The following is a 25,040-nucleotide window of genomic DNA, read 5'->3' on the forward strand; positions in this document are numbered from 1 at the left end:
AAAAAAACTAGTAATGATGTCATGGTATTTGAGCTATGAGCCTCGTTGTTCCACAATTCATGCAAAAACCTTTGCTGCTGTAATTGTTTACGGTCCTTTCCAACATATGGCAGCCTGCACACCGTTAATTGACAGCCTGTTGGAATTCAAAAGAGGGTAACCAGGGACAACACCGTCTATTCCATAATTACCAATCAATGTCACACCTCCTCCCAACTGTCACACATCCCCAGCTCCTCCATGACTTCCCTGATGAGCTGCGTGCCGACATCGCCATGCATCTGAATAAGGACATCCTCCAGCTGCCTGTCTTTGAGGGGGCCAGTCGCGGCTGCCTGCGCTCGCTCTCCCTCCACATAAAAACCTCCTTCTGCGCCCCTGGGGAGTACCTGATCCGCCAGGGGGATGCACTGCATGCCAACTACTTTGTCTGCTCCGGTTCTCTGGAGGTGCTCAAAGACAGCATGGTGCTGGCCATACTAGGTTGGTATTGGGGACAAGTCATTGTACATGGTTATATTCCTTTCACTGTGTTCAAGGTACGATTTGTGGCTTGCAGTTAGGATAGTATAAAATGGAATGCTCTGGTAGCTATGACTCCAGCGCTAAGATTAGATGGATGCATTTAATTAATGCATGGTATGGTAGCGTTTATTTAATAAATCAAAGCTACCATACACATGGTTGCAAAACTATGTTAGACTTAAATTAAAATGAGAAAAACACAACCAGAAACACATACCCAGTGTTTCCCTTCCTTCACTTTCACCCTCCGATAATGTGAGAGTGTGTGCACGTGTGTGTTTGATGCAGGGAAGGGGGGAATGTCTTGCTTTTTTGAGAAGGTAATTTCAGTGTGGTTGAGATCTCCCTGATACTGAAACTACTAACATTCATTGAATTTCTGCCTGACTTTTGAGCAAGATAGGAAAGATGAGAGCGATAGGGGGGGATGCCATGCAACAAGGGTTGTGACCTGAATATGAACCAATGTCTCTACAACAATAACATGAGCTAGCCCATAGTGCCACCAAACAAAACATTAATAACTAAATATTTTATCTGTTTTAGTGTACTTTGGGTACAAAATTGTCATGACAACTCTACTTGTATATAACTTCTTATGTGAGAACATCAATATACATAACATAGATTAACAGTATAACCAAGAAGCCCCACCTTTTTTCCTATTATTTTAACTTTGAATCTAGGAAAGGGGGACCTGATTGGGTCCGACCTGCCCGACACAGACCAGGTGATCAAGACCAATGCTGACGTGAAGGCCCTGACCTACTGCGACCTGCAGTACATCAGCGTGCGCGGCCTGAGGGAGGTGCTGGAGCTCTACCCCGAGTACGCCAGCATCTTCACCTCCGACATCCACCACAACCTCACCTACAACCTGCGCGAGGGCACCCAGGACGAGGTATGAAATGTGGGCAACCACACACAGAGACACACACATACACACACACACACACACACACATACACAGACAACACGCGGGAGTTTTAAAACATGTCATTGGAGTTGCTTATTGCTATAGCGCTTTTCACTACACTCTCTAACTTCTAACTTAACCCAAATCCTAACTCAATACATGCTTAACCTAAACCCTGGCCCAAACCTTGACCTAATTGTAACTCTAAGGCTTCATCTAACACCTTACCTTTAGCCTACAGTATAAAAATACCCCCTTTTCAAAACGAGTACCAGCCAAATGTCTTCACTTATCCTAAAGCTTTGACTGTCAGTTTAAAGGAAAAATCCACCCTTGGATACTCTCATACTGTTATATATCCTCAATCTGTAATGTTCAGTGTGTTCTGGGAGTTATTTTTTGATGACATGTTGTAATTTACTTTTTTGGTGTACCCACTTTCCCTCCCCTTCCCTTTCATTTCCCAGCATGCTTTTTGACAACTCCCAGAGAACGGACGTGAGCTTATTGCATTGAGCTGTTTGTTAGGTGATGAGAGCGTTAGTGATAGCAAAGTAAAAGTCGCCCCACTTACTCACAAACGCAACATATCTTGTGGCTGCATTGCATTCTGGTCTATTGAGGCTACTGTCAGTGGAGAAAGTGATATCTCTGTCTCTTCTATGATGGATTTCTCTCTGTATGATTGGGCTAGAAAGAAGCTCTTTGATTCTGAGGGACTCCAAAATCTGATGTTTACTGTTGAGGTTTAAGATGGTGAAAATGTTCATTATTGCTGCAAATATGTTTTCAGGTGGATGGATGATTCCCCCTTGGCTGCCTTCAAAAGATCTGGTGTTCTGGGTTCATAATTTGACTGCAGTTTGAAAATAGTATTAGAAACATGGCATGTCTATACTTGTACTACATTATTAATTACATTGTACATTGTAGCTCAGTAGACTTGACAAGAGTCTTCACTCTGTCTTTCACAATGGAAAAGAAGATGCAACATACCAGACAACACACTTTTGCCCCTCAAAGTGTCTTTGTCCCTCCCCTTGACACTTGTTCTGCCAAAGGGCCGTTGGTGGCTTGATTGTCACGGCAATTACCAAAGCATCAGTGCCACTGTCAGGCAGGCATATCGCTTCCCTGCGCCCACCCCACTGCACAGCAGGATGACATTACACCCAGACACTGACCTCCTCTCAGCACTGTCTTTTACCCCTAACAGTTATTTAAGACAGGATTATGCAAGGGAAGATAATCCTCAGTCTGTGGCGAACAGAAAATAAACTTGTCTCGTTGATGTTATGCATGCAGTCACGTTTTCAAGCATTGTTTTGTAATCAGTTTGGAAATGCCCTCTTGAACCCTCAACATTAAATTATTCAATTCAAATTGTAAAATCCCATCCCGCATGTCTTGCATGATATTTTGTTCCGCTGTTGCACCATCAAAACAAATGTCTTTGTGTGACTGACAAGTCTGACAAAGCTCCTCAAGGATTTCCCCAATCTTATTCTCATAATCAATCCCAAGCATTTGGTACTTTCTTCAGGTATTCCTCTTGTTTTCCACAGTCCTCTTATTGTTAGAACGTTTCCTTTTTCATCTCAATTCATCTTAGTTTGACACATGAAGGATGAGACATTTCTGCCAGCCTTGTTCATTACCGGGTGTATTCTTGTCTCTCAGACTGAGGGAACACAGCTTGAACTGCGTTTATGAAGGCTTTGGAAACAGAATGAAGACATTTGAAGAGTTTCATTTCAAAAAGAGACATAATTGGTCCAATTTGGCACCTATTCTTACAAAATCATTGCTTATATCAATGACAGGAAAGCTCACAATAGGGTATTAATGGCGCTATTAGCCATCTTAAGACGTTTGTGCACAAAGAATGTATGTGTTGTAAAGATAACTTTGTGACTGCCATATCCATACAACATAACTAAAATGACCAGTCAGTGACTCTGATACAAGCCGGTGGATACAAGTTACAAGTTGCATCGGCAGGTTTTTGGGGTGTGGCCGATCACGAGCACAGCGCTCTACTTCTCTCACACCATCTGCTCAGAGTTTATGCTCAAGCACAAAGCCAGGGGCGTCACCGCCACCCCTGACAGGATGAAGGAGTGTTCAGCTTCCCGAACAAGCTGCCAGGTCCCACAGCCTCCACACAGACAAACACACACACACACACATCAGCGCGCTGGTCTCATCCATAGCCACAGGGTTGGTGGGTGGAGGTGGGAGGTGTGTGGAGGCTAGTCTTGTCGCTATCACCGCTCCCAGGCCTTTACCCTGCAGAGACTAGTACATGGACCACATAGCGACCAAAAATGAATTGTACTGCTATTTTGCCTCAAGGCCAGACCTTAGGACTACTGATTTTTTGCATCACAAGGTACCCAAAACAGACTCCTTCACCTAGCCTTAAAGGGAAAAACCCAGACTACCAGATGGATAATGAGTTTTCTTGTCAACTTGGTAGTTTAACTCTGATTTTAATTGCAGTGGTTTCAATTAAATTCTTTTCAACAGATTTTTGCAGAGAGCATCAGTGTTTTATGACTTTTTTTTAGACACAATGCAAAGAGAAACACACTTTCCACAGCTTCAATATGGATACAAAAGGCATAATGCACTACAAGTTCTCAACACCCATAATATGGTTTTGTGTGACAGGATTATTAATGCATTGTAAAATCTTAATCCTGCTTTTAAAAGTAATCATCTACATTTATGGTTGCATTTTAGGCATTTAGCTGATGTTCTCATCCGGAGCAATTTACAGCGAATGCAACAGAAATTCCTTGATCACCAACATTACAAGAAACCAATAGTAAGGAGGGTCAAAGTCATAGAGCCTGTGTCACTAGAATAATCATTTATCATCGAAAAGAGCAGGAAAGTGGTTTTGTTTTTATTTTAAAGGGGCATTAAGTAATCTATGAGCCTTTGCAGTTGAAATGTCTTGCAATGCCAGTTACTCACTCATAGCACTGGGCCGGGAAGCCTGAAATCTCAGCACCTGGTGAAGTAATCATTGAGTCATTGTATTAATCACAAACCCTTTCCAACCCCCACAGATGTATTATGATTATTATGTGCTATAGGGCAATAAAAATCCTACTTACTACCCCTTTAGCTTCTGAGAAGAGCATATTAGAGGAGCAGACAAAGGCAAAATATGGGAGAGGAGGTACTGTATGTGATTTAAGGGGGAGAGAGAGACATGAAGTATTTCTTGAGGAGACAAGATTCAAGCTTATGATGGGAGATAAGGAGTGACTTCACCCTCCTGACTGGAGCAGGAAGGTCGTTCCACCAGTGGGGAGCCAGAGTGGAGGCTGGGTGGAGTAATGACCAAGTCGCCACAGGGAAAGGAGAGCTAAATGATCAGTAGTAGTGGGCTGGTGTGTCGGCCTGGAGGTGTGGGGGTGCAGCAGCTCCCTTAGCAGCTTTATACACCAGCACCAACGTTTTGAATTTGATGCGAGCAGCCACAGGCAGCCAGCGGTGGGAGTGCAGGAGGCGTAGACCTGGGAAAATTTGTGGAGGTTGGAAATGAGTTGGAGGGGCTGAAAGGAGTAGCCAGGAGTGTGTTGAAGCAATACAGAGGGGAGATAAATAAAGCTTGAACAAAGAGCCGGGCAGAGTGGAAGGGCCAGGACCAGAAAGGAGTTTTTAAAATAGGTTTGTCAAAAAAAAAAAAAAAGGCGGTCCCAGGGGACCATGCCCTCAGAACATCTCTAGCATTTTGCTGGAAACTGCTCTTTTTCAGATCTCTCCCTTGGTTCACCTGAGCAGAAATCATTTTCTGGAGGCTGCTTTCCCAAAACCGTCTTCGCCAAAGTGGTTCTTTGTTTCTGTACACAGCGGTGTACAGTAGTGGCTGTAAGAATGAATGGTTGGTAGTTTATCTTGTCATGGGATGAAACTACATTCTCAGAGATTTTCAAATCCTAGGGAAGAAATTAGTTGTTTTCAACAAGAGCATCAGAATCAACCATCAAGTACAATAAATCCACAAGAGTTTGTCTTGGTGGAATTGGTGCATAGACATACAATTCACCAAATTCACAGTAGCCTACATACTGTGGCACATGGTATAAAGACCACACATACAGTGCAAAATGATAGTGAAAGACAGGTTGTACATATCACTCTGTAAACACACACTCAACACTCCGAGAATAAAGATCTACTAAAGACTACAGACACTCTGGGTTGCAGGCTACAGAAAACATCAGATCTGTCTTCCTTTCCTCCTTGCACAAATCCATGCAGGCACAAGCACACAAGCACGCACACTTTTGACTGACAGGATGAAATCCCTCAGTTAAATCCCTCCAAACCCATTTTGCTATGCTATGTGGGACACTTGTGGCGTTAGTGCCCCATTAATTGATATTGATGTTCAATTAATGTCACTTGGCACTGATATTCATTGCTGGCTGGTTAATCATTCCTTCTTGCTCTAGGGATAATTGTCCTTATGAGGAGAATTTCTCCCTGCCTTGAATAGACTAATAGACCGACTTATCCCCTCTACCTCACATATAGTGCCACTGACAGATGTGAAAAATGTGTCTTTGCAAGAAAGGAAACAATGACAGATTCTGTACAGTCCCACAAAGCCTTTGTGGTAATGTTGTTTTTTTTGGGAATGCGAGAAGCGGATTGTGGGTGTTGTGTGAAAATTCACAGCTAAGATGTGAGGATTCATAGTTACAGTTACATTTTCAGAATAATATAACATACTTTTATACTTTTTTTTTTTAGGATTTAATGTGATGCATATCCTCAATGACTTGGCTTCCTGTGTCAAAGAGGATTACTGACAGTATGCTGGTGCTGTGTGACAGAAACTGTGGCTCGTGTTGTCACATACATTAAGCCATGTTGTCAGAAGCAAAACACATTTTTCACACACGAGGGAAGGCTTCACACTCTCACAGTTTCATGTGCCATCCGGCTGGTAATTATGCCAAATTGCTAGCAATTTCTCCACATGCCAGCGGAAAGACAAATTCTCCCTGGAATCCTACTGCTATCAAGTGTAGAGAAAGGATCAATTATGGCTCTCAGCTTGTGTGGCAACGGCTGCGTCACTGGCCAGGGTCATTTAAATAATGGCTTATGGGAAACCAATTCCAACAGAGAAAAGCGTCTCAGGATAAAAAAAAAAAAGGGTCTTGTAATGTTATGTACATTCATCAATGAAAAGACAGTACCTTGGGCATCACCTAGATGAATTAATTGTTTCAAGAAGTCTGCTTGTGTTCATTTTAATGAAGCATCGCGTTAGTTCAGGCAGGGCACGGACGTCACGCGTTGCTAGTCATCTACCAGCTGATCGCCACACACACCAATCATACTCCATTCTCATAACAAGGCGGTCTATTTAAATGGCCTCCTCCTACACTGATTCCTGCTTCACAACTGCTGCACACTCTGCTGCTTGGTAAAGCTTTATGCTACTGCTGCTGTTACTGGTCATGCTGCTGCTCCTACCTGCTACAAGTTGCCGCTGGTCGCGCTGATTTCTCGGGCTCAAGATGTCTCATTTTCGTCAGATGAAGAATCTCTAGAGGCAGCACCATCGGCCTCCAAACCCGCTGTCGGAGCTTCCATCTCGCAAAATACAGTCTTGTAATACCGCTTCAAGAAGGCATTGTCAAGGAAAGAATGGCGTTTCCACTCATCCTGCCGCGACACTGCCGCGACTCTCACAAAGGAGCGAGAGTCCGAACTCCGATTACTTCGAGCCGACGGCCGGTCATTATATCCAGCTCTCACTCGGTCGTGAATGTCCGCTTCAAGCCTGGAAACCGGTCTTTTCCTGCCAGCGTCAGCGGCCATTAGACCCCACCGCGGACCAGGGCATTCCCATGGGATTTCATTGCAAACAATGACGTCATGGCGCCGATAAGGATGCTGGGAGTTGTAGTTCCCATTGCTCCACTTCACCTAAGCTGAGTATTTGCATTGAATATTTGCTCTTATTATGGTGCAAGCATGCATCATTATGGCTGGCTGGGCGAGCTCCATTTTCGTTTCAGTGTTGCTGTGTATTTAAGCATAATGCTGACATGCTGCTGCTTAGCTGGGATTGTAAGCTTGTACTACAATTGCTTGTTGCTTTACATGGGTCTGCAATAGGTAAATGCAGCTCATTTTAGTGAGAAGCAATTTCTTGTTTTGGGGGATTTTTTGTGCTCCTTAAAGAATCTCTCCCTTATATTCGACTGGACTCTTGATATTGTCTCAGCTCAAAGCCATGAGTGCATATAGCCTAATTGATACTATTGCTGTCGTCAATAAATTGCATATGACATAAGAGATGCTGCATAAGGTGGTTGACTGGGTTTCACTGCTTTGATTTAGGTAGTATGACCTCACACGGGATGCATGCTTGCATCCCTCCCAAGAAGCAGTAGGTGATAGCTGAGGTCTGCAGCAGGCTTGCTGCTCACATAGATATTTCACATAACTGTAGGATGGCCTCTTTCAGGATGCATGCTTGCATCCTTATTCTTCAGATAATGAATTTCTGAGGTCTGCAGCAGGCTTGCTGCTACACATAGATATTACACATAACAGTAGAATGACCTATCAGGATGCATGCTTGCATCCTTTCATGTAGGCTCGTCTGGTGCCACTGCTTGAGGTCTGCAACAAGCTTGTTGCTACACATTGATCTTTCATTATTGATCAGCTGGTAACTTACTAAGAATCGGCTGCACCAGTTATGTTTGCCATATGGTTCTGTTTGGGGGATTTGCATGGCGCCCCTGCTATACCTTCAGCATGCTTGCCGGGTAAGCAGGGAGCTGCTCGAGCAGGGCCATATCCGCCAAATATAACTGTATTACCATTAGTTGCAATTAATGGTTTCATCTGTGACTAAAGTGTTCCTGACTGAAATGAAGCATCGCGTTAGTTCAGGCAGGGCACGGACGTCACGCGTTGCTAGTCATCTACCAGCTGATCGCCACACACACCAATCATACTCCATTCTCATAACAAGGCGGTCTATTTAAATGGCCTCCTCCTACACTGATTCCTGCTTCACAACTGCTGCACACTCTGCTGCTTGGTAAAGCTTTACCTCCACCTCCCCAGCCTCCACCTGTTATAGTCTATGCAATCGAGCCACGGTGGCTCTTAAATGTCAACACTACTGAGTATTGCTGCTCTGGCTCTGCTCTGTCCACTCCCATGGGGGGATTTGCATGGCGCCCCTGCTATACCTTCAGCATGCTTGCCGGGTAAGCAGGGAGCTGCTCGAGCAGGGCCATATCCGCCAAATATAACTGTATTACCATTAGTTGCAATTAATGGTTTCATCTGTGACTAAAGTGTTCCTGACTGAAATATAATTTTGGCAAGGTTTAACAAAGAAGAAATAAAGATGAATACATGATCAAGTTCCATCCCTCACGATGCCTGTAGCTGTGTTTTGTCTAATGCCTTTTTGTTTTTGTCACTGCAGGGTCTCGGCAGGTTTTCAAGGTCACCCAGGCTTCCCCACGTGAGTTCTGCACAATTTTAATATCCTCTTTCTTTCTTTCTCTCAGAGGTGTAAACAGATCATAATTCATTTTTCCACAAGGCAAGGGTTTCCTAACATACCTGTAAGTCATAACAGAGTCACAGGGCCTGGTGGCAAAAGCGAATTAACATAGGCAAGACCATTGCAGCATGCGTGCCAGGCATTACGATTCCTGGTCTTTAGCGAGCGCGCGTCTGGTTTTTCAAGGTAAAACCCCCCTGTTTTTCTGGGACATGTTGCTGGTGAGGGTTTGTGCTAGGACTTCCCCTACAGGTTGAAACTCATTTGGAGCAGAGAGAGCAGTTCAGTCCCTGGGGTTAGCTCGCTAACTGGGTCAATAGCTCTCCTAATGGGAAACCTTATGAGCTACTTTTCTCACCGCATACTGTATGTAGCCAGCCAGAGCTTAGCCCAGCCCCCCCGGCCCCCACCCCTCACTTTTTCATTATTAAATACTATAGATATAAAATAGGCCACGCCCATCGTGGGGGAAACCGCTGCACCGCTTTCCATTCACCTTGTGTGACTGAATGTACATCATTGTCATTATTCCCCAAATTAAACATGCCTAAAAGCTGTTGTGTGGTGGGCTTCACAGCCAACAAACTTAAAAACCGTGAATTACAGTTTTTTGGGCTCCCAAGGGCGCCGTTGAGAAGAAAAATGGGGATTGAGGCCATAAGGAGAGGCGCTGACAGTGGTACATGGTAGAAGAGGGGGGAAACTTTGGGACCCTGAGACTAAGTACACTTATAACGTGGCCAGCATTTTGTCACTGGTCAGTAACTTACCAGTAATTGTCTAGTTATATTCTTGTAAGATAACCTGTATGTTAAATGTGTTTAAAAGCTGCATGCTGTCCTAACATTAGGTTGCCACTAAGCTAACATTACTGAGCCAATTCCTGTCTATAAAACAGATGAGTTGTATTCATGTGTGGGTCTCAGGATAGTTTGCTCTGTATTGACTGTCAGTCCAGGGTGCAAAAGTAATGAGAAATCTCACTGACTTGTTAGCTAACATAAGATAGTTAACAACAATCCACTTTAATAACCAATGTCACGTCAGCGTCACGCATATAGTCTGAAAAGCATAGCTGTATTTAAATATGAAGTGAAATTATTCAAAATCAACTTATTATCTTACCTGGTGATTAAATTAAGTAGTGGTAAATGTCAAAGTATTTTACTTCAGGCCACTGTGTGGGATCATTTATCCAGCTTTATTGAAAAATGACATTGATGGAGGCCAATTAATTTCATTTTTTCAGTGTACCTTCTCCTCCCTGTTGGAGGCAGTGTGCTGAAATAATTCTTTGAGAGACTTGTCTACTGGAAAACAGGAAAAACCTTGTCAGGCTGTCCATATCTGTTAAGATTTCCTCCCGATTGCCGCTTTTGCCGGTTTGTTAGCGATATTGTTTTCACCCACGGTGGGCGTGGCTTTCGAAGTATGACGTGCTCTGCAGTGTGTCTATATACAGTACTCACTTTGTCTATCATTAAGAATCCCATTTAATGCAAAACATTGTTTCCAAAAATTGTTTTCATTCACAAGCACACATGCAGCCAGGGTTGGAAAGATATCTGATTAAAACAAAAACAAAACTCATTAAAAGTTGAATAACACAACAATCAATGTTAATCAGCAGCTGCTTTTAAAATAAATAGGTCATTACTTGTAGGATTACTGAGCATTTTGATTGATTGACTGAAGTTCTGACAGTTTTCATATCCTCACAGTGTTTGAATAATGCCAAACACAGAGCCAAATCGGGCAGTCGCGCCGAGGTTTTGACATAAGCAACTGCTACATTTTACATGGCCCTGACAATTTTTAAGTCTGTTTGAAGATAGTAGCTTCACCCTAATGGCTGTGAGGTTATTAATGTTGCATATACTGTATTTCCTGTTTTCCAGAACAAACGGGGCTCTAGTGAGCACAAGCTTCCCTCCATCGTGGAGACCAAAGGCGACGAGTCTGACGAGTTCTTCCACCTCTCTCCAGCTTCACGCTCCCGTCGCAACCTCCTCCTGCCCAACCTCAGCAGCCCCGTTCGCCGTACCTCCCTGGGGAACCTTCTGGGGGACGAGCTGCGCCAGTTCAACGCCCTGCGCCGCTGCCGCTCACCCAACCTCAACCGTGGTGTCCGGGGCCAGAGCCCGTCCCCTCAGCTGGCCCCGAAAAGAGACCACAGCGCCCCTACAGGAGCCGCAGCTCCAGCCCAGGAAGAGTCAGTAGGGGAGCCGAAGCCCTCGAAGCTGCTCATCCCAGCCGTCACCTGCTTCGGACCGCCGGACCTTAGTCCCAGGTATCACACAAGCCCACATATATTCACTGAATTTGTATTTTCTTATATTTTTATATCAAAACCCCATTACTTTTACTTGGAAAATGGTGCATTTTTAGTGGTTTCATGGTATACCGGTTGGCATACACAAAAATTCCAACCAATAATACTATCACAGATTTTTGACTCAGTAGTGGCTTGTTTAATGATGAGAAATAGTATATCTTTTGTATTGCTTCACCAACTACATGGAGTATGCAATTAGCTACACTGCCTTTTTCTTTCTATGTTTGTCAGTCCGTCTTATGTCCCGCCCCAACATCCTGTTTCAGCTGGAAATACTTTCAGCCGGAAATACAGCAGCTCACTGAACTACTTGGAGCACATTATGTCCATACGTCTATTATTATATGTCTATTAACCCCCAGTATGGTAGCTTCAAATCCTCTGAGACAATCTGAATAAGTAAAACGTATAATAAGATAACCTGCACCATCTAGTTGACGTAAATGGATTGCATTTGCATCGCATATTTCTACAGATGTCACTTCATTGCACTTCATTAACAGAGCACCTTATCCACCTGCCCCAACCATCTATATTCATAACGTGTCCTTAGGTCACCCAGCAAGTCCCACATATGGGTAAGAGGCGGTTCAGAGGGCTCAGGTGTCCGCCCGTGCAGACAGGTAGCGGGCTCTTCTCCTCATGTTAACCCCAGATGGGCATCTGCCAGCAGCAGCTCTCGTGGCAGCTCCTCGGGTCGTCTGCCGGCTCCACGATAATTGAAAAAGCTCTACTGTTACATTAACTCCTGCTTCCTCCCCCTGCCCCCCCTCTTCACCCCCCTCCCCCGAAACCCCCCACCTGCCAGGGTTGTCGACGGGATCGAAGATAATGGACACACGTTCCATTTCAATGTGGAGCACAGTGGGCCTAAAGCCAGTACGAGTGGCAGCACCCAAGGTAAGCCAAACCGCCTCCAGCTGCGTGTTGACTGCCAGCGGGAGGGTCACCTGGGTGCCAGATGGCTAGAGGTGAACTGAAAGGTTCAAACAGTGGCTGCCTGCCTCCTTCTGGGGAATATGAGAGGAAAGAGGGATGAAATGGCCAGCATGTGTCTAAAGGGTCACCCAACATGTTAATGGACAACTGAGGCCAAAGGGGGTACTGATATCTAACCTGAACTTTTACTGATGACCACTATCATTCTGGGTTAAGTGTTCAATTCAGTCAGTGTCCTTCAGAGTAACACCTCAACACCTCACATGAATTAATTATTCATATAACCCCTGGTTAGTGTGCATATTAATTTTGTGTGCTACAAAGTCGACAACTTCTCCTCTTCATTTTTCCAGACCCCGCACAGGCCAGTGCCACTCTGCTGCTGGAGACAGAGGAGGTCAGGCAGAGCATCGGTCAACTCAACCAAAAGGTAAAGTACAGCTCATTAAGCCCAAATCACAATTGTTAGGACCAAAGATAATGTAGCAGTTAAGATCCTCATCCCTGGGCTCATGATTTCCTATGTTGGCCTAGGATGAAACCCTCACAGAAAACAAATCTTTCTTATCATTCCTACTGTCCAAAGATAGAAAGTAACCTCACTATGCACTTCCCACATTCAAATTGACTTTGTGTTTCATGACTTGTTTAGCAATTATCCTTAACAACACACTATTTTGGATGGACTGGATATAAAATATAGCAAGCATGAATGAAAAATACAACACGCTTGCCATTTCCACTTTAAAATTTGAGTCTCTACAACACCAATCACTGGCATATAGTATCTGTTTTCAATGCAAACCAACAAAATAAACACAAACTCATCAATTTTTCCAGAGATAATTTTCTGGCTTCTCATCAGATCCGCTTGGTTTCTGCCCTGTATCACAGTCCATCCCTGCATTCCTAATTTGAATGTAAATAGAGGGAAGGCAGGTGCAGTGAGAGGATCCAGATGGACCTAGGTAGGTGCTCTCTGAAGTAGATATTAATTAATCAGCAGGGCGCTTCTGCAATGCAGAGGAAAGTCTGAAGCGCTGACTCGACAATCCAAAGAAAAGAAATTCTGATGACAACCCAGCTTTACTTGCGCTCCCTCTCTGCCCCCCTTTTCCTTTTGTTTCGCTGCCTCGTTTCCCATGTTTCTGTCTACTTTCTTCCCTATTTGCGTCAGTTAGCCTCCCTTCGCCTCCCTCTGGATTTCAGAGCTGCGTAAGAAGCCACTTCATAGAGTCACAGAGAGGATTATGAATTTTTGGTACTCTTTTGGGAGGTCATCAGAAAATTAAGTCTGGACAGGAGTCCGAGATAAAGTCTTAAAGATAGAAGCTGATTCATTTGTCACTCTATACCGGGGACTTAATTGGGTAGAAGTTTATTTTTTACTGTACTTTTAAGTTACTTTTCTGTGTTTGCTCAACCTAATAGTAGGATATGCAAGGTAGGTAGAATATGCTGCAAGTCTCTGTACATCACCACCAAACTGTATGCGCTCTCTTCACAGATGGGCACATTAAACCAGGAAGTATCTGAGCTCACCAAGGACCTGCATCACATGATGCATCTCCTCCAGGCCCACGTGGCTGTGCACCACTACACGGCCTCGCTCTCCTCCTACCCTTACGGCGTCCACATGGTCTCCAACCCTCCTTCAGCCCCCAACACCGGCATGCCGTTCAACCCGGTTTCCGGCTTGCACCTCCATCACGATCCCGGGAGCCTCGAAGGCCACAGCCACCACAATCTCCCACCTGCTGGCCACTGGAGCTACAGTGGGGCTGCTGGAACCCAAACTGAGAGCCACTACCAGCCCCAATCCTCTAGTCCAGGCCCTCCTACCTTCTACCCGTCCCTCCCTGTAGACTCAGCGCCCAGGCCAGGCCTGTGCCATGGCTCTGGGAGCACCACCGCACATCCTTGGACTGGCTCTTCCCTTCTTAGCATCAGCCCAGCCTTCCAAGGTGGGAGTCCCAGCCTGGCTCCTCATGCCGGGCACGATGACTCCGACGATAGGCCTCTTGGTGCTACCCCGGCTACAATCAGCCAATCCCAGCCCACTTTGTGCCTGCAGCCTCCCAGTGGCACTGGTGAATATTCTTGCCTTTTGTCCAGCGGCCCAACATCCACCCACAGTCTGTTGGCTCCATCACCCAGCTCTTACCCCCATCTCTACCTGCCCTCTGACTCCCACCTCCATCCTGCGCAAGCCACACAAGGGGACATTCGTGTCTTGACGTCCGACCCAAAAGGTCATCTGATCCGGGACGGCGCCTCCAGCCTCCGGGTCGAGGAGCCGCACCTCTCCATCCACCCCATCCCTGCCTCTCCGCCCACCTTCCTCCGCCAGTCATCTGTCTGCTCCCAGGACTCAGGACCTCCAAGGCCAGATCCTCTGGACGCCCATATGCCACTGGGCGATCCGTCTGCCGTGGAGCACACCAGCCTGGAGTGCCTACTGGGGAACGGGGGCTCCATGGAGAGCAGGGACAGCGAAAGCGCGTCGTCCCGGAGGTCCAGCATCGGCGTCCAGACTCAGAGCACGGAGCAGTCGTGGTGTCTGGACCTCACAGACTAGACTGGACCACCTTCTCATGGCAGAAACCTTTAACAGATACAGTGGCAGTGTACTAGAAGAAAGCAGCACTGGACAAGGAGCTCAAGTTACTGACATGCAACTTCTCACAGTGTTTGAAGTGACTCTGCTGGAGATTGTCAATGTGTAGCGTGTGTTCCCTCTGGATTCCTGGGCTGTCATATTTGTCAAACTCCATGCAAAGTACACCTTTTCTATGCAAAAGCATGTCATTTGTGCATTATCTTGGCTTTGTTAAAGTGTGTCTTTTAAAAAAAACGCCAAGAGGTCTTTCTCTTATTCATTACTTCATCTAAGAGGCATTTTAACAAGTGTTGAATTTACAGAATTCAAATATATGATTAGGTATAAGTTAGAGGAACTTTTGGAAAGAACTTTTTATTTACCCTCTCAACTGAAAAGCATAACATGGTTGAGTAGCAGTGGATTATCAAATCACATGACCACAACATGGCATTATAGTGTAAGCTTCTTTAAAGGAATAGTCAATACAAAGCCATGAATACAGTGCAGATTAATTTTATAAAATATTATTATAGTTGGCTCAACTGACTTATGCTATGAAACATTTGAGATAAAAAAAATAGGGATAGAATCTTTTTTTTTTCTCTGTTGGCTAAAGCATTATGTGACTCTTTGATGTCTTTTGAATTGAACTTCAACAGTTTTTCATGGGCATCATAATGACTGTTTATACTACACAGTATGAACATTTGGCACAATATGTTTTACAAAATGTATTTATTTATTTATTTATTTATTTATTTATTTATTTATGAGCTGGTAATCAAAAACTATCAGAGGCATTACTGGAACTAGTGATGTACAGTATAGTCAATATCACTGATATCTTTCTCCATCCATAGATAAACGCACATGTTCATGACTCCATGGCATGCTATTATGAGCAACCTTTTGGGACATTAAAATATCTACCTTTACTTAAGCTGTTGAGCTCCTAGCTCACACAAAACCCAACCCTTAAGCCCCACAGCAGTGGGTTCCAGTATATATTTTTCCAACATCCTCAGAGGAATCTGCAGCTGATAATACCTGTTACCTCCTTGCATGGTAAAGTTGTTTATTCTTTTTCCTAAGGAAAAGGTATCCAAATCAATGTGTAAGCATTCTACATGACAACCTGTTGATTGTGTAGACAAATACTGTATTTGCATGGCAGGTCAAGGCAGGCTGGTCAGAATGGGCGGATGTACTATGGAGCAAAGCAAATGACACATACTTAACTTGCATATAGGGAATAGTGTATGTGCACCACACAGCACAGATTGTTTATTGTTTTTAAATGGAATGTTTTTCCCAGTTTGGCATTTTTATTTTGACAAGTTGTGAGTTTATAGAGTTCTTGGAATATGAATGTCTAATATCAAACAATACTCCAAAAAGTAGTTGTAGAACACAATATATAATTTGAAATTTAAATTCTAATTTAATTGAACATCAACTTTTTTATGTTCTCCTTTTGAAGATCCTTCAGGAGTTGTGAATAAATTTCATATTCTTTCCTTGAAGGCATTACATATGATATAGATATAAATTAGGTTTAATTGTGCTTCACAAAAAACTTTTGTTTAAAAACGTTATTAAAAACCTTTAAAAAGCTGTTTGTCAAGGATCTACAATATTATCAAGACAGTATAACTACCGATAAATATATAAATATATATATATTTACCCGGAAAGTGGGTCCCACTATTAAATATTTTATACTGTTACTAATTTGCAAAATATGAATGCCTCCTGAGAAAAAAAACAATAATTAAATCGCAATATTCACGTAACAGAGTATTGAGGACATTGATTCTTTTTGACATGATTTTTCCTTGACTGACAAAATAAAGTATGCTGAGATTTCTCACTGTGTCCTTTACTCCTCAGTGCCACTTAGACTCCCATGAGGCAGCAGTTTCTCACTCATTTCATCTGTGACAGATGTCAAATATATGCTTGCTCATCTTCGCCCCAGGCTTAAAACTTTATCTTCACCTTGAAGTCACCAGAACTGGGAAACAGCAGTAATGACACGTCACTGGAGGACATCGCTAAATATCCTTTCGGCCTCGCAGCTGTTACAGACACTGAAGATATTCAGAAAACAGGCCTGCACACAGTTTTATTGATCCAGCATTTTTTTTTCCCGACTGCCCAAGAAAGAAATGTTTCACACCTGAGAAAGACATCTTCAGATCGAAACGTTGTTTGTCTGCAATAATTTGCTGTGGAGCAGTAATGCTGTGTGTGGGCCTACTTTTTATCTTTTTTTAATCTTTTATCTTTTCCCAGCAAAAGTGAGAGTGGAGGATAAGCAATTGTTTTTTGGGGGTTTTTTTTAAATGCAGGTCAGAATAAATGACATTTGAAAGAGTGCTTAGGCCATTAGACATACCATTGTAACACAACTTCTCTCATCTCTCTTAACTTCTCTTATTAACCGCTCAAATGCCAACATGGTTTTCTAAAATTTTGAAAACACGCTCACCATCTATGGTGATGTATTTCAATGCAAATGCTTTGGACCAACTGTGATTTTAAACACAGGACATCCAGGCCTTTGATTTGAAGCTTCATGTCTCAAATTATGTCTTCGGTTCAGATACAGTTACTGTATTTTATTGGGATGCTGTTATTTCACAGGTAAAAAGTGCTTGAAATGTTCCTGTTCATCCATCAAGATTATACTGTAATTTGTGTCCAGTGAGGTCATCCGAGCTTTCCCAAGTGTCACATGACAGGACCTTCAGAAGGAGAAAACCAAAACCAGTACAAAACTGTATATTTGAACATACTTGTTAAAACTGTTGCTACATTGTAGAGGCCGGTGTGCAGCATCCTGACACTGGGAGAAGATGAAGACTGTGGCTTTGCTCTTCTCTGGCCTTCAGCTGTGGCGAGTTTCCCTCCTCAGCAGAAATTCTTGTTTCATTAAAACAGTTCTTTGTCCTCAGTCTTTAGTTGCCTTTTCTTCTATCAGGATGCTGTAGAAAATCACAGCTTTATTTACAGCCATAACACGATAACCAAAGGTGAGAGAAGTCTGAGAAACTGAGATCTTTTCTCATTATTCTGACAAAAAATCATCTCATAATATTGAGACATAATAGCCCTCAATATGATGAAATTTACAACCAAGGGCACAACAGTTTGGTGTTATTTCAATAACATGCTGCCTTCTAAATGGTAATAATGGAAAATTTCAACTATTGCGCCAATATTCCCAGGTCAAAATCCCTTTTGGCAAGGCTAGAACAACTTGTTTTGAAAATATATATGAAAATATATGAACTTATAAACTTGGCCCAAAATATTCAACCCATATAATTCTGGACTGAAAACACTGATAAAATATGACAGACATTATTACTGTGTCTGTCAGCAGAATATCTCAAAAACATATGAACAGATTTCCATGAAATTTGGTGGACAGACAGGCCTTGGGCCAAGGAACAACTAATTTGATTTTGGTGGCGATCCGCATCTGGGATTTCCACTATTAGATGCTTATTGTTTTTTTGTCATAACTACGAAACTAACAGAGATAGACTTGATTCCAAATCCTAAGGGTATGTTTGCAGGCTCACAAGCGATAAGAATGATGTCTTTGGGTTTAACAGCAAGTTGGAGAATTGTTCAGTGTTGACAGAGGTGAGTGCTCTCCAAGTGCCTTCTAGTTGACATATAAGATAACTTATCTGAATGATCTTAAACATGTTACTCTACAAAACTGAAGCAAAACTTTTGTGTATTGACATGTTTTAAAACAGGGTTGAAAACAGATTTAGGTTTCCCCTTAAATTCCACTTAACTTGCAATTAAGAAACTGTGAACTGCAAACCGGAAAGAGCTGCTCAAACGGCAGAAAAACCTTAATTAATTAATCATTTGTGCAATTAATCCTGGATTTAACAAACAGAAGGGTTCATGGACTGGTCAAAGATCTGCAGCAGGGAAGTTTCAGTGATGAAGAATTGACATACCAATCATTTCTTGCTCCTGTTAACTCTGCTTATATAAGCAATATGCAAAGAAATGCTAATTGATTCTGAAAACCTTAGTTTACCCCAGACTTCCACAGCTCCGCCAATAAAAAGAATGAATTATTTGTGCTAAATTATTAACAACCCTTCCTCTTTGAATGCAGCCAATAATAAGAAGTACAGAAATAGATTGGCCAACAAACACAAACACTTGGTCGGCAAGGTCAATGAAGCCTCTAAGAATATCAGAACAACATAGAAAATCACCAGTCAGCTTATATGAGAAGGGTATCCTCAGCTCTTGTCTCTCTTCTTATTGCCTGTGAATTCAAATGAAGTATTTTGTGAATGCTGTTTATTCCCCTCTCTGAAGACGAATCACAGTGATGGCTCTTATTAAGGTTATATAAAAGGAAAGGTGAGAAATTTAGTAGCAGGTGTATATGCAGGTATATCATCTGTATCCATGAGAATAAAATATCTGATTTAATTTACACAATTTATGTGTTCTTGAATCAGTGATATGTTTTCATTTGACTCTCTTAACTTTGTGCAGTTGCCATGGGTTCAGTTTGAACATATTTTTTACTTAATCAATGTTTGTCTGTTTTGTTTGAAAACAAAGCACATTACATTATATTCACCTTGAAGAACAAAATTTGCCAGGTTTTTCTCGTGAGGTTTCTCTCATTGTAGAGGTGTACTCATACAGTCAGTTTTCCGGGCATCACTGTCTGGCCCTGATAAGCCATTCTGTGTGTGAGGCAAAGCCAACTGATATTTTCAGAGTTAATGATATACTGTTTATGCAACATAAATCAAACAGTCCTATCTAGAGTTGCGCAATAAGAATATATAAAAAGAAAGAAAGTTGGTAGCCTCACATGAGTGTACATTTGGATTATCAAGACTCAGGTGAGACGGCCCACTTTGCTGGGTTACCTTACCTTCATGTTTTTTAATTTACAGTTTATGAAAGTGCTCTCTCCAATAATGGGAGAGTGTCTTCTCACACTTGCTCTCTACCTTTCCGTTTCTCATACAGAGACTGGTGTGCAGCAACGCAGCACTGTGAAAACATGAAGGTTGTGATTCTTGCTCTTCTGGTATTGCTGACTATCAGCCAAGGTGAGTTAACTTAGCAGAATACACTACAATCCTACAGGCTGTGAGACCAAAATTCAATGTGTTTTAAAAGTGAATGTTCCTGAAACCCTAGCACAAGATGCTGCACTTGAGTAAACTGACCTGCACAGTAGCATGGACTATGGTTTGCAGTATGATCTACAATTACTATTATATTGCTTCTATAACTGTTACTATCTAAATAAAAATAAGGCTATGTTTTCACTGTTTTGAAACTTATTTTAGGGCTAAGACAATCATTATTGGCAGTGAAAATGCAGTGAAATTTAAAAAGAGCATCATTTGTTTTCCAGGTGAAGGCTTGAGGTGCCACTGCAGTAACCCCAGCTGTAGAGACAGCGTGGAGACCTGTTACGGGTCAAATAAAGTCTGTGCCAATTACATCATTTATGTTACCAACCGTAAGTACTGTAGGCCTGTCCTGTGGGGTACTGTTAAATTCAAATGTTAGTAATCACCACATGGTGAACAGCCACCACCGATATAAAAAATATATATATATATATATACATTCAGAATTTGTTATTATTATTAATACCTTTGCTTATAAACAAGTTTTTTGGATAGAATTATTTTTTATTTTATTAGTTTTTTAAATATTGATGGATAACATTAGGATATAGCAAGAAAATTCCCCAAATCTTCTAGTTAACAGGCTAGTTATGAAATTATAAACCTTCCCTTCAATCTAGTTCCAAATTAACAGTAGTATGACAGGGCTGTAAAAGAAAAACATGAGATCAAAGTTTAAAATGTTTCATGTTGGTAGTAGTAGTATTTGTATTTGTTAGTCAATTGAGATTTAAACCATTTCTCTCAAAATTCTGCTACTTATTCCTAAAGCCTACAAAAGTAGGTGGAATGACTTGCATGTGATTTGAAGAGGAATCATCTCATCCCCCTTTAATGTACTAGCATTGCTAACAAATAAGAACAATCTACCAAATTACCAAGACTTTTTGTATGTTTTTGGAGGGGACTTGGTTAATGTATCCAGTAGGATATGCTTCCAATCATTCTGAACATTTCTTTAAGGGTCAACTTCAGTTATCCAATTATCCATTCTGTCTTATTCTAATTTTCCACAGCTCCCACCTCCTTCCGGGGTTGCATGACTTCATATGACTGCAAGATCATGGATCAGCCAGGGATATCATCTTCCAGCTGCTGCAGCTATGATCTCTGCAACTGATGAATACGATCATGTGTAGCATTCTCACAATAAAGAGCAATCTGTTGCCATTTTTATCTTCCCTCTGTGTTTTTGTATAGAATGACTTCTTTCTGACAAATTATGGCATCGCTGGAAAGGTGACACATCCCAAATAGCAAAAATATAAGCCAAGGGCACGTTCACACTATTCAGCTTTTTTCAAACTGAGAGCATAATTTTTACATTAAAGTCCACAAGGTGGACAGAAAATGACCACTTTGCATCTGGTGTCTTTTTAGGTAGTGATGCAAAGTTCAGCTCAGATTTGGTTCTTTATGAGTCACTCGGTTAAAAGATTTGTTCGATTGAGTCTTTTCGTTAGTTTGATTCAGTCGGCCATTATGTGTGGGTGAGAGAGGGAAGACTTCCAGTGAACAATGAACGACAGTCGAAAAAGAGCGGGTTGGCTCCACTCTCATTCACTCTATGTATTCATTGTTGTGAATGATGTAAAGAGTGTCTTTCAATCAATGAGAACTGTGCATGACGATTAGAATCAAGCGTATTTATTTATTGTTCTTCGCTTGGCGACCTATGTAACATTGCAAAAGTACAAAATGCTACAAATAACTAAGATAAAACAAATAAAGCCAAATAAAAAGCGACTATGAATAAAAAAACAACACAAGTGAAATAAGAAATATGAGAGACTTCCAGATCATGTACATATACCAGAGACTTAAGTTTTTGAATCTGCATTCATCCCAGCTCTACCTCTCTTATATGTCAAAGAAACATTTTAGCAGTTAAACAAATAAATACGAAAGGTGTTTATTTTCATAAATATGCAAACAAAGTATATGATTAGGGTGCACACAGTAGTTTAGGATGTAGCCTAAATGACTACAGAGCATGAACAAACAACTCATACAGCAGAGTGAGTCCCAGTTCTCCCAGTTCCGAGTCGTCCACAGATCTTCCACCACTATTTTTAGGTAGAGTGGAGCACTTTCTAAAGTTGAGAAAAGTTTCTTTTTAGAGGAGGTCACATGACATAGACTGTTTTTGTGACTCACCACAACAATAAAACAAGCCGGGTTTCACGGTACATAGGCAGTTGACAATTTACACCAAAAGGAAAATACCAGTAAAAAAGATGGCAGTCACTTTTACTCTGATGATCACAGTCAGTATGGAGCAAATTGGCCGTACTGTGGGAGTTTTGAGAGTTGAACATATTATAGTGGCAGCTATTGCATCTAGTAGAAGAGAGAAACTTAGAGAAACAAAGTGCACATTTCACAAGCATTTTCAGATAATCAGCACAAAATACGGTAGAAGCAGTGCTTTGACTACAAAAAAAAATGTGTAAACATGCCCTAACGGTGCTGTTGAAATTCTAAGCAGTATGTACAACTGCAAAGAAGTTGTTTTCAGTCATTAATAACCATACAGGTATAATTACTGCTGGTAAATTCAATTGTGGTAATTGCACCAAGAATGTGAAGTCTTACAATTATCCTGTGTATGAATTGTTTTCAAACCATGACAAAGGCCTCATGCTGAAATGTGTCAGTTTTACTACTAAAAATCATTGTTCTCAGTGCTCCAAGTGTTGCTGGAATTTATTTCCCAGTGTTACTGTTATCTGCTCATTTCATGCACATTGCTAGTGGTTGAAGTTGTGCCAAAATATTCTTTCTTCTTCATTCTTGACTGGCTGAGCACACTTGCTCTTTTTCAGATTCTTCTTCTTGGCATTCGAACAGTTACACACATTCCCTCCTGTTGATCACTCAGCAGCTCCACTGAAGCAGCTGGGGGTCAAGTGCTTTGCCAAAGGGAACCTTGATAGTGGTTGTTCAGGTGGGGAGAGTGTTACTCATTCACTTTCCCCACCCAAATCCTCCCAGTCATTTCAGGGAATCGAGTAGGTTTCCTTCCGGTAAAAAGTTTTTTTTTTTGTTTGTCTTTTTTTCTTAAACTCCATGGGAAAATTAGCACCGATCACACACATTTCAGTTGTGCCTGGGTTCTCAGATTTCTGTTTACTCACAGTTATCTGTACCTTAAATGTCAATACCAGATGTGAAAGTATTGTGAATCAAGAACCAGGGATGGACAAAGTAAAATATCCTAATAAAGAGTAAAAGTTACTGAAGTACTTTTTACAAAAGAGAACATTGTTTGAAGTCAGAGTTCAACATAGATTCTTGTAACTGGAAAAAAATATATAATAATAATAAAGTAAAGTCAGATTACTCTTGTTTTCTCTTGTTTTGGCAAATTTATGACTGCCCAGTTTTTAATGTAGCCTAATGCTTATGGAGAGCCTACAAAATTTGTACTCTGTAATGGATGTGATTTAAAATGTAGCAAAGTAGTACAATACCTAAGTCAAAACATACTGAACTGATTTCATAAAATACTCAAAAAAGTAGAAATACACAAAAACACAACTCAATTACAGTAATGAAATTGTAATCAGTTATTTCCACACTTGTTGATAATTATTGGAGTACCATCTGCAGAAAAAGAAAGACTCATTCTCTAATGACATTACCGAACTCCTGAATGTGACACAAGACACAAGACACAAGTTTGGTCTCTCTCGGCACAACAAGGGCATTTATTGCTGTCTATTGTGAATATTTTTCATCACCTGTGTTTTCCAGTTCTGTCCCTTTAGCTTTGCCATGTGTTTCTCCCTCTCGTTTCTGGATGTGCCTTTAAGTCACACTCTTTGTCCTCGACTTCACACGGTGCCTCTGCTCTACTCATGCTATGTACTGAGAATTGTTCTTTCATTTGTTCTGACTGACAAGCGTGCCCACACAGTTTCTTTAGCCTAACATCCGACATCAGCTGCAATTTCTGTGGCAGTGTTTTGTCCAGAGTGCCAATCAGTTTTCTTCCCTGTCCTGCTGAAAATGAGCCCTTTATAATGTATCATGTCAGCTTGTGTTGCATGAGATTTCTCCAGTTCACCCTGTGCTTCATCTGACCCTTTGTTGATCATTGTGGCTATTTTGTATGGAAACACTGAATCCATTCAGGTAGAACTTCTTTGTGACTGAAATTTACCTTGCCATTGTTTTAGGCTACTTGACACCATGCAACGCAATTTATGTGGAAGACCAAAATGCCCGAAACATGCACAAGTGTTCACAGTTGGTCTTGCAGTGTAAACACAATCCCACACTGCCTATATGAGAACACTGAAACACCGTGACCAATATTTGTTGTTGAATTTGTTGACAAGACCCCATTAAAAAGGGTTGTCCCATTCAATTTACAAATTAATCTATGATATTCTTACAGCTTTGGATATAAACAACTTTCTCTCGCAGCTAGAGGCCAGAGAACCAAGACTACAATCTGTGATGCTGTAACAGTGTAACATAAGAGCTACTTCATTGGCAATGAATGGGAGAGTGACTGTGTGGATTCTATGAAAGAGTAGTTATACACACATTGACAGTAGGTGCTGGGCTAAGTGAAAATCATTCCAAAAGAAGTCTGCACACCTTAGTCTCCTAATGTACATCAGGCTCTACTTCTGTTAGAGTGACTGTGTGGACTCATGAAATGTTTGCCTGAATTTTTATATCCAAAAGAGCTTAGCAATTGACTACGACTACTAATATGATTTCCAAAAAAAATGTACCGTTACGCCCAGAAAATTATCTTGGGGAATGTCACCCCTTATCCTTTCCATATTTGATCCAAAAATAATCAGTTTCTATTAGGAAGTGGAACAAACTCTGTCTTGTGGGAGACAGTAGGGAAATTTCACTAATACAGGCTGAACTGTCATAGGACATGGGATTCATGTATTCCAAAAAGCTGAAATTCAGCGGTATTCTCCTTA

The 25,040-nt window shown here is 41.8% G+C and overlaps 1 protein-coding gene across 1 annotated transcript in view; it reads left to right on the top strand.

Annotated features, from left to right (window-relative positions):
* Positions 1-14,860, top strand: part of LOC139644152 (voltage-gated delayed rectifier potassium channel KCNH4-like) — a gene marked incomplete at its 5' end in the record, with an annotated part of 31,606 nt that extends 16,746 nt beyond the window's left edge. The window contains 7 exons of the mRNA XM_071519530.1: positions 234-483; positions 1,212-1,426; positions 8,928-8,966; positions 10,907-11,298; positions 12,152-12,269; positions 12,647-12,712; positions 13,790-14,860. Coding sequence (XP_071375631.1) covers positions 234-483; positions 1,212-1,426; positions 8,928-8,966; positions 10,907-11,298; positions 12,152-12,269; positions 12,647-12,712; positions 13,790-14,860 — 2,151 coding nt within the window. The remainder of the gene's footprint in view (positions 1-233; positions 484-1,211; positions 1,427-8,927; positions 8,967-10,906; positions 11,299-12,151; positions 12,270-12,646; positions 12,713-13,789) is intronic.
* Between the last annotated feature and the right edge of the window lie 10,180 nt (positions 14,861-25,040).

This window comes from Centroberyx affinis, unplaced genomic scaffold, assembly GCF_046629955.1.
Source record: "Centroberyx affinis isolate AG114_WGS23_722 - 3 ecotype Tasmania unplaced genomic scaffold, CSIRO-AGI_Caff_v1 ptg000713l_1, whole genome shotgun sequence".
NCBI classification, from domain to species: domain Eukaryota; kingdom Metazoa; phylum Chordata; class Actinopteri; order Beryciformes; family Berycidae; genus Centroberyx; species Centroberyx affinis.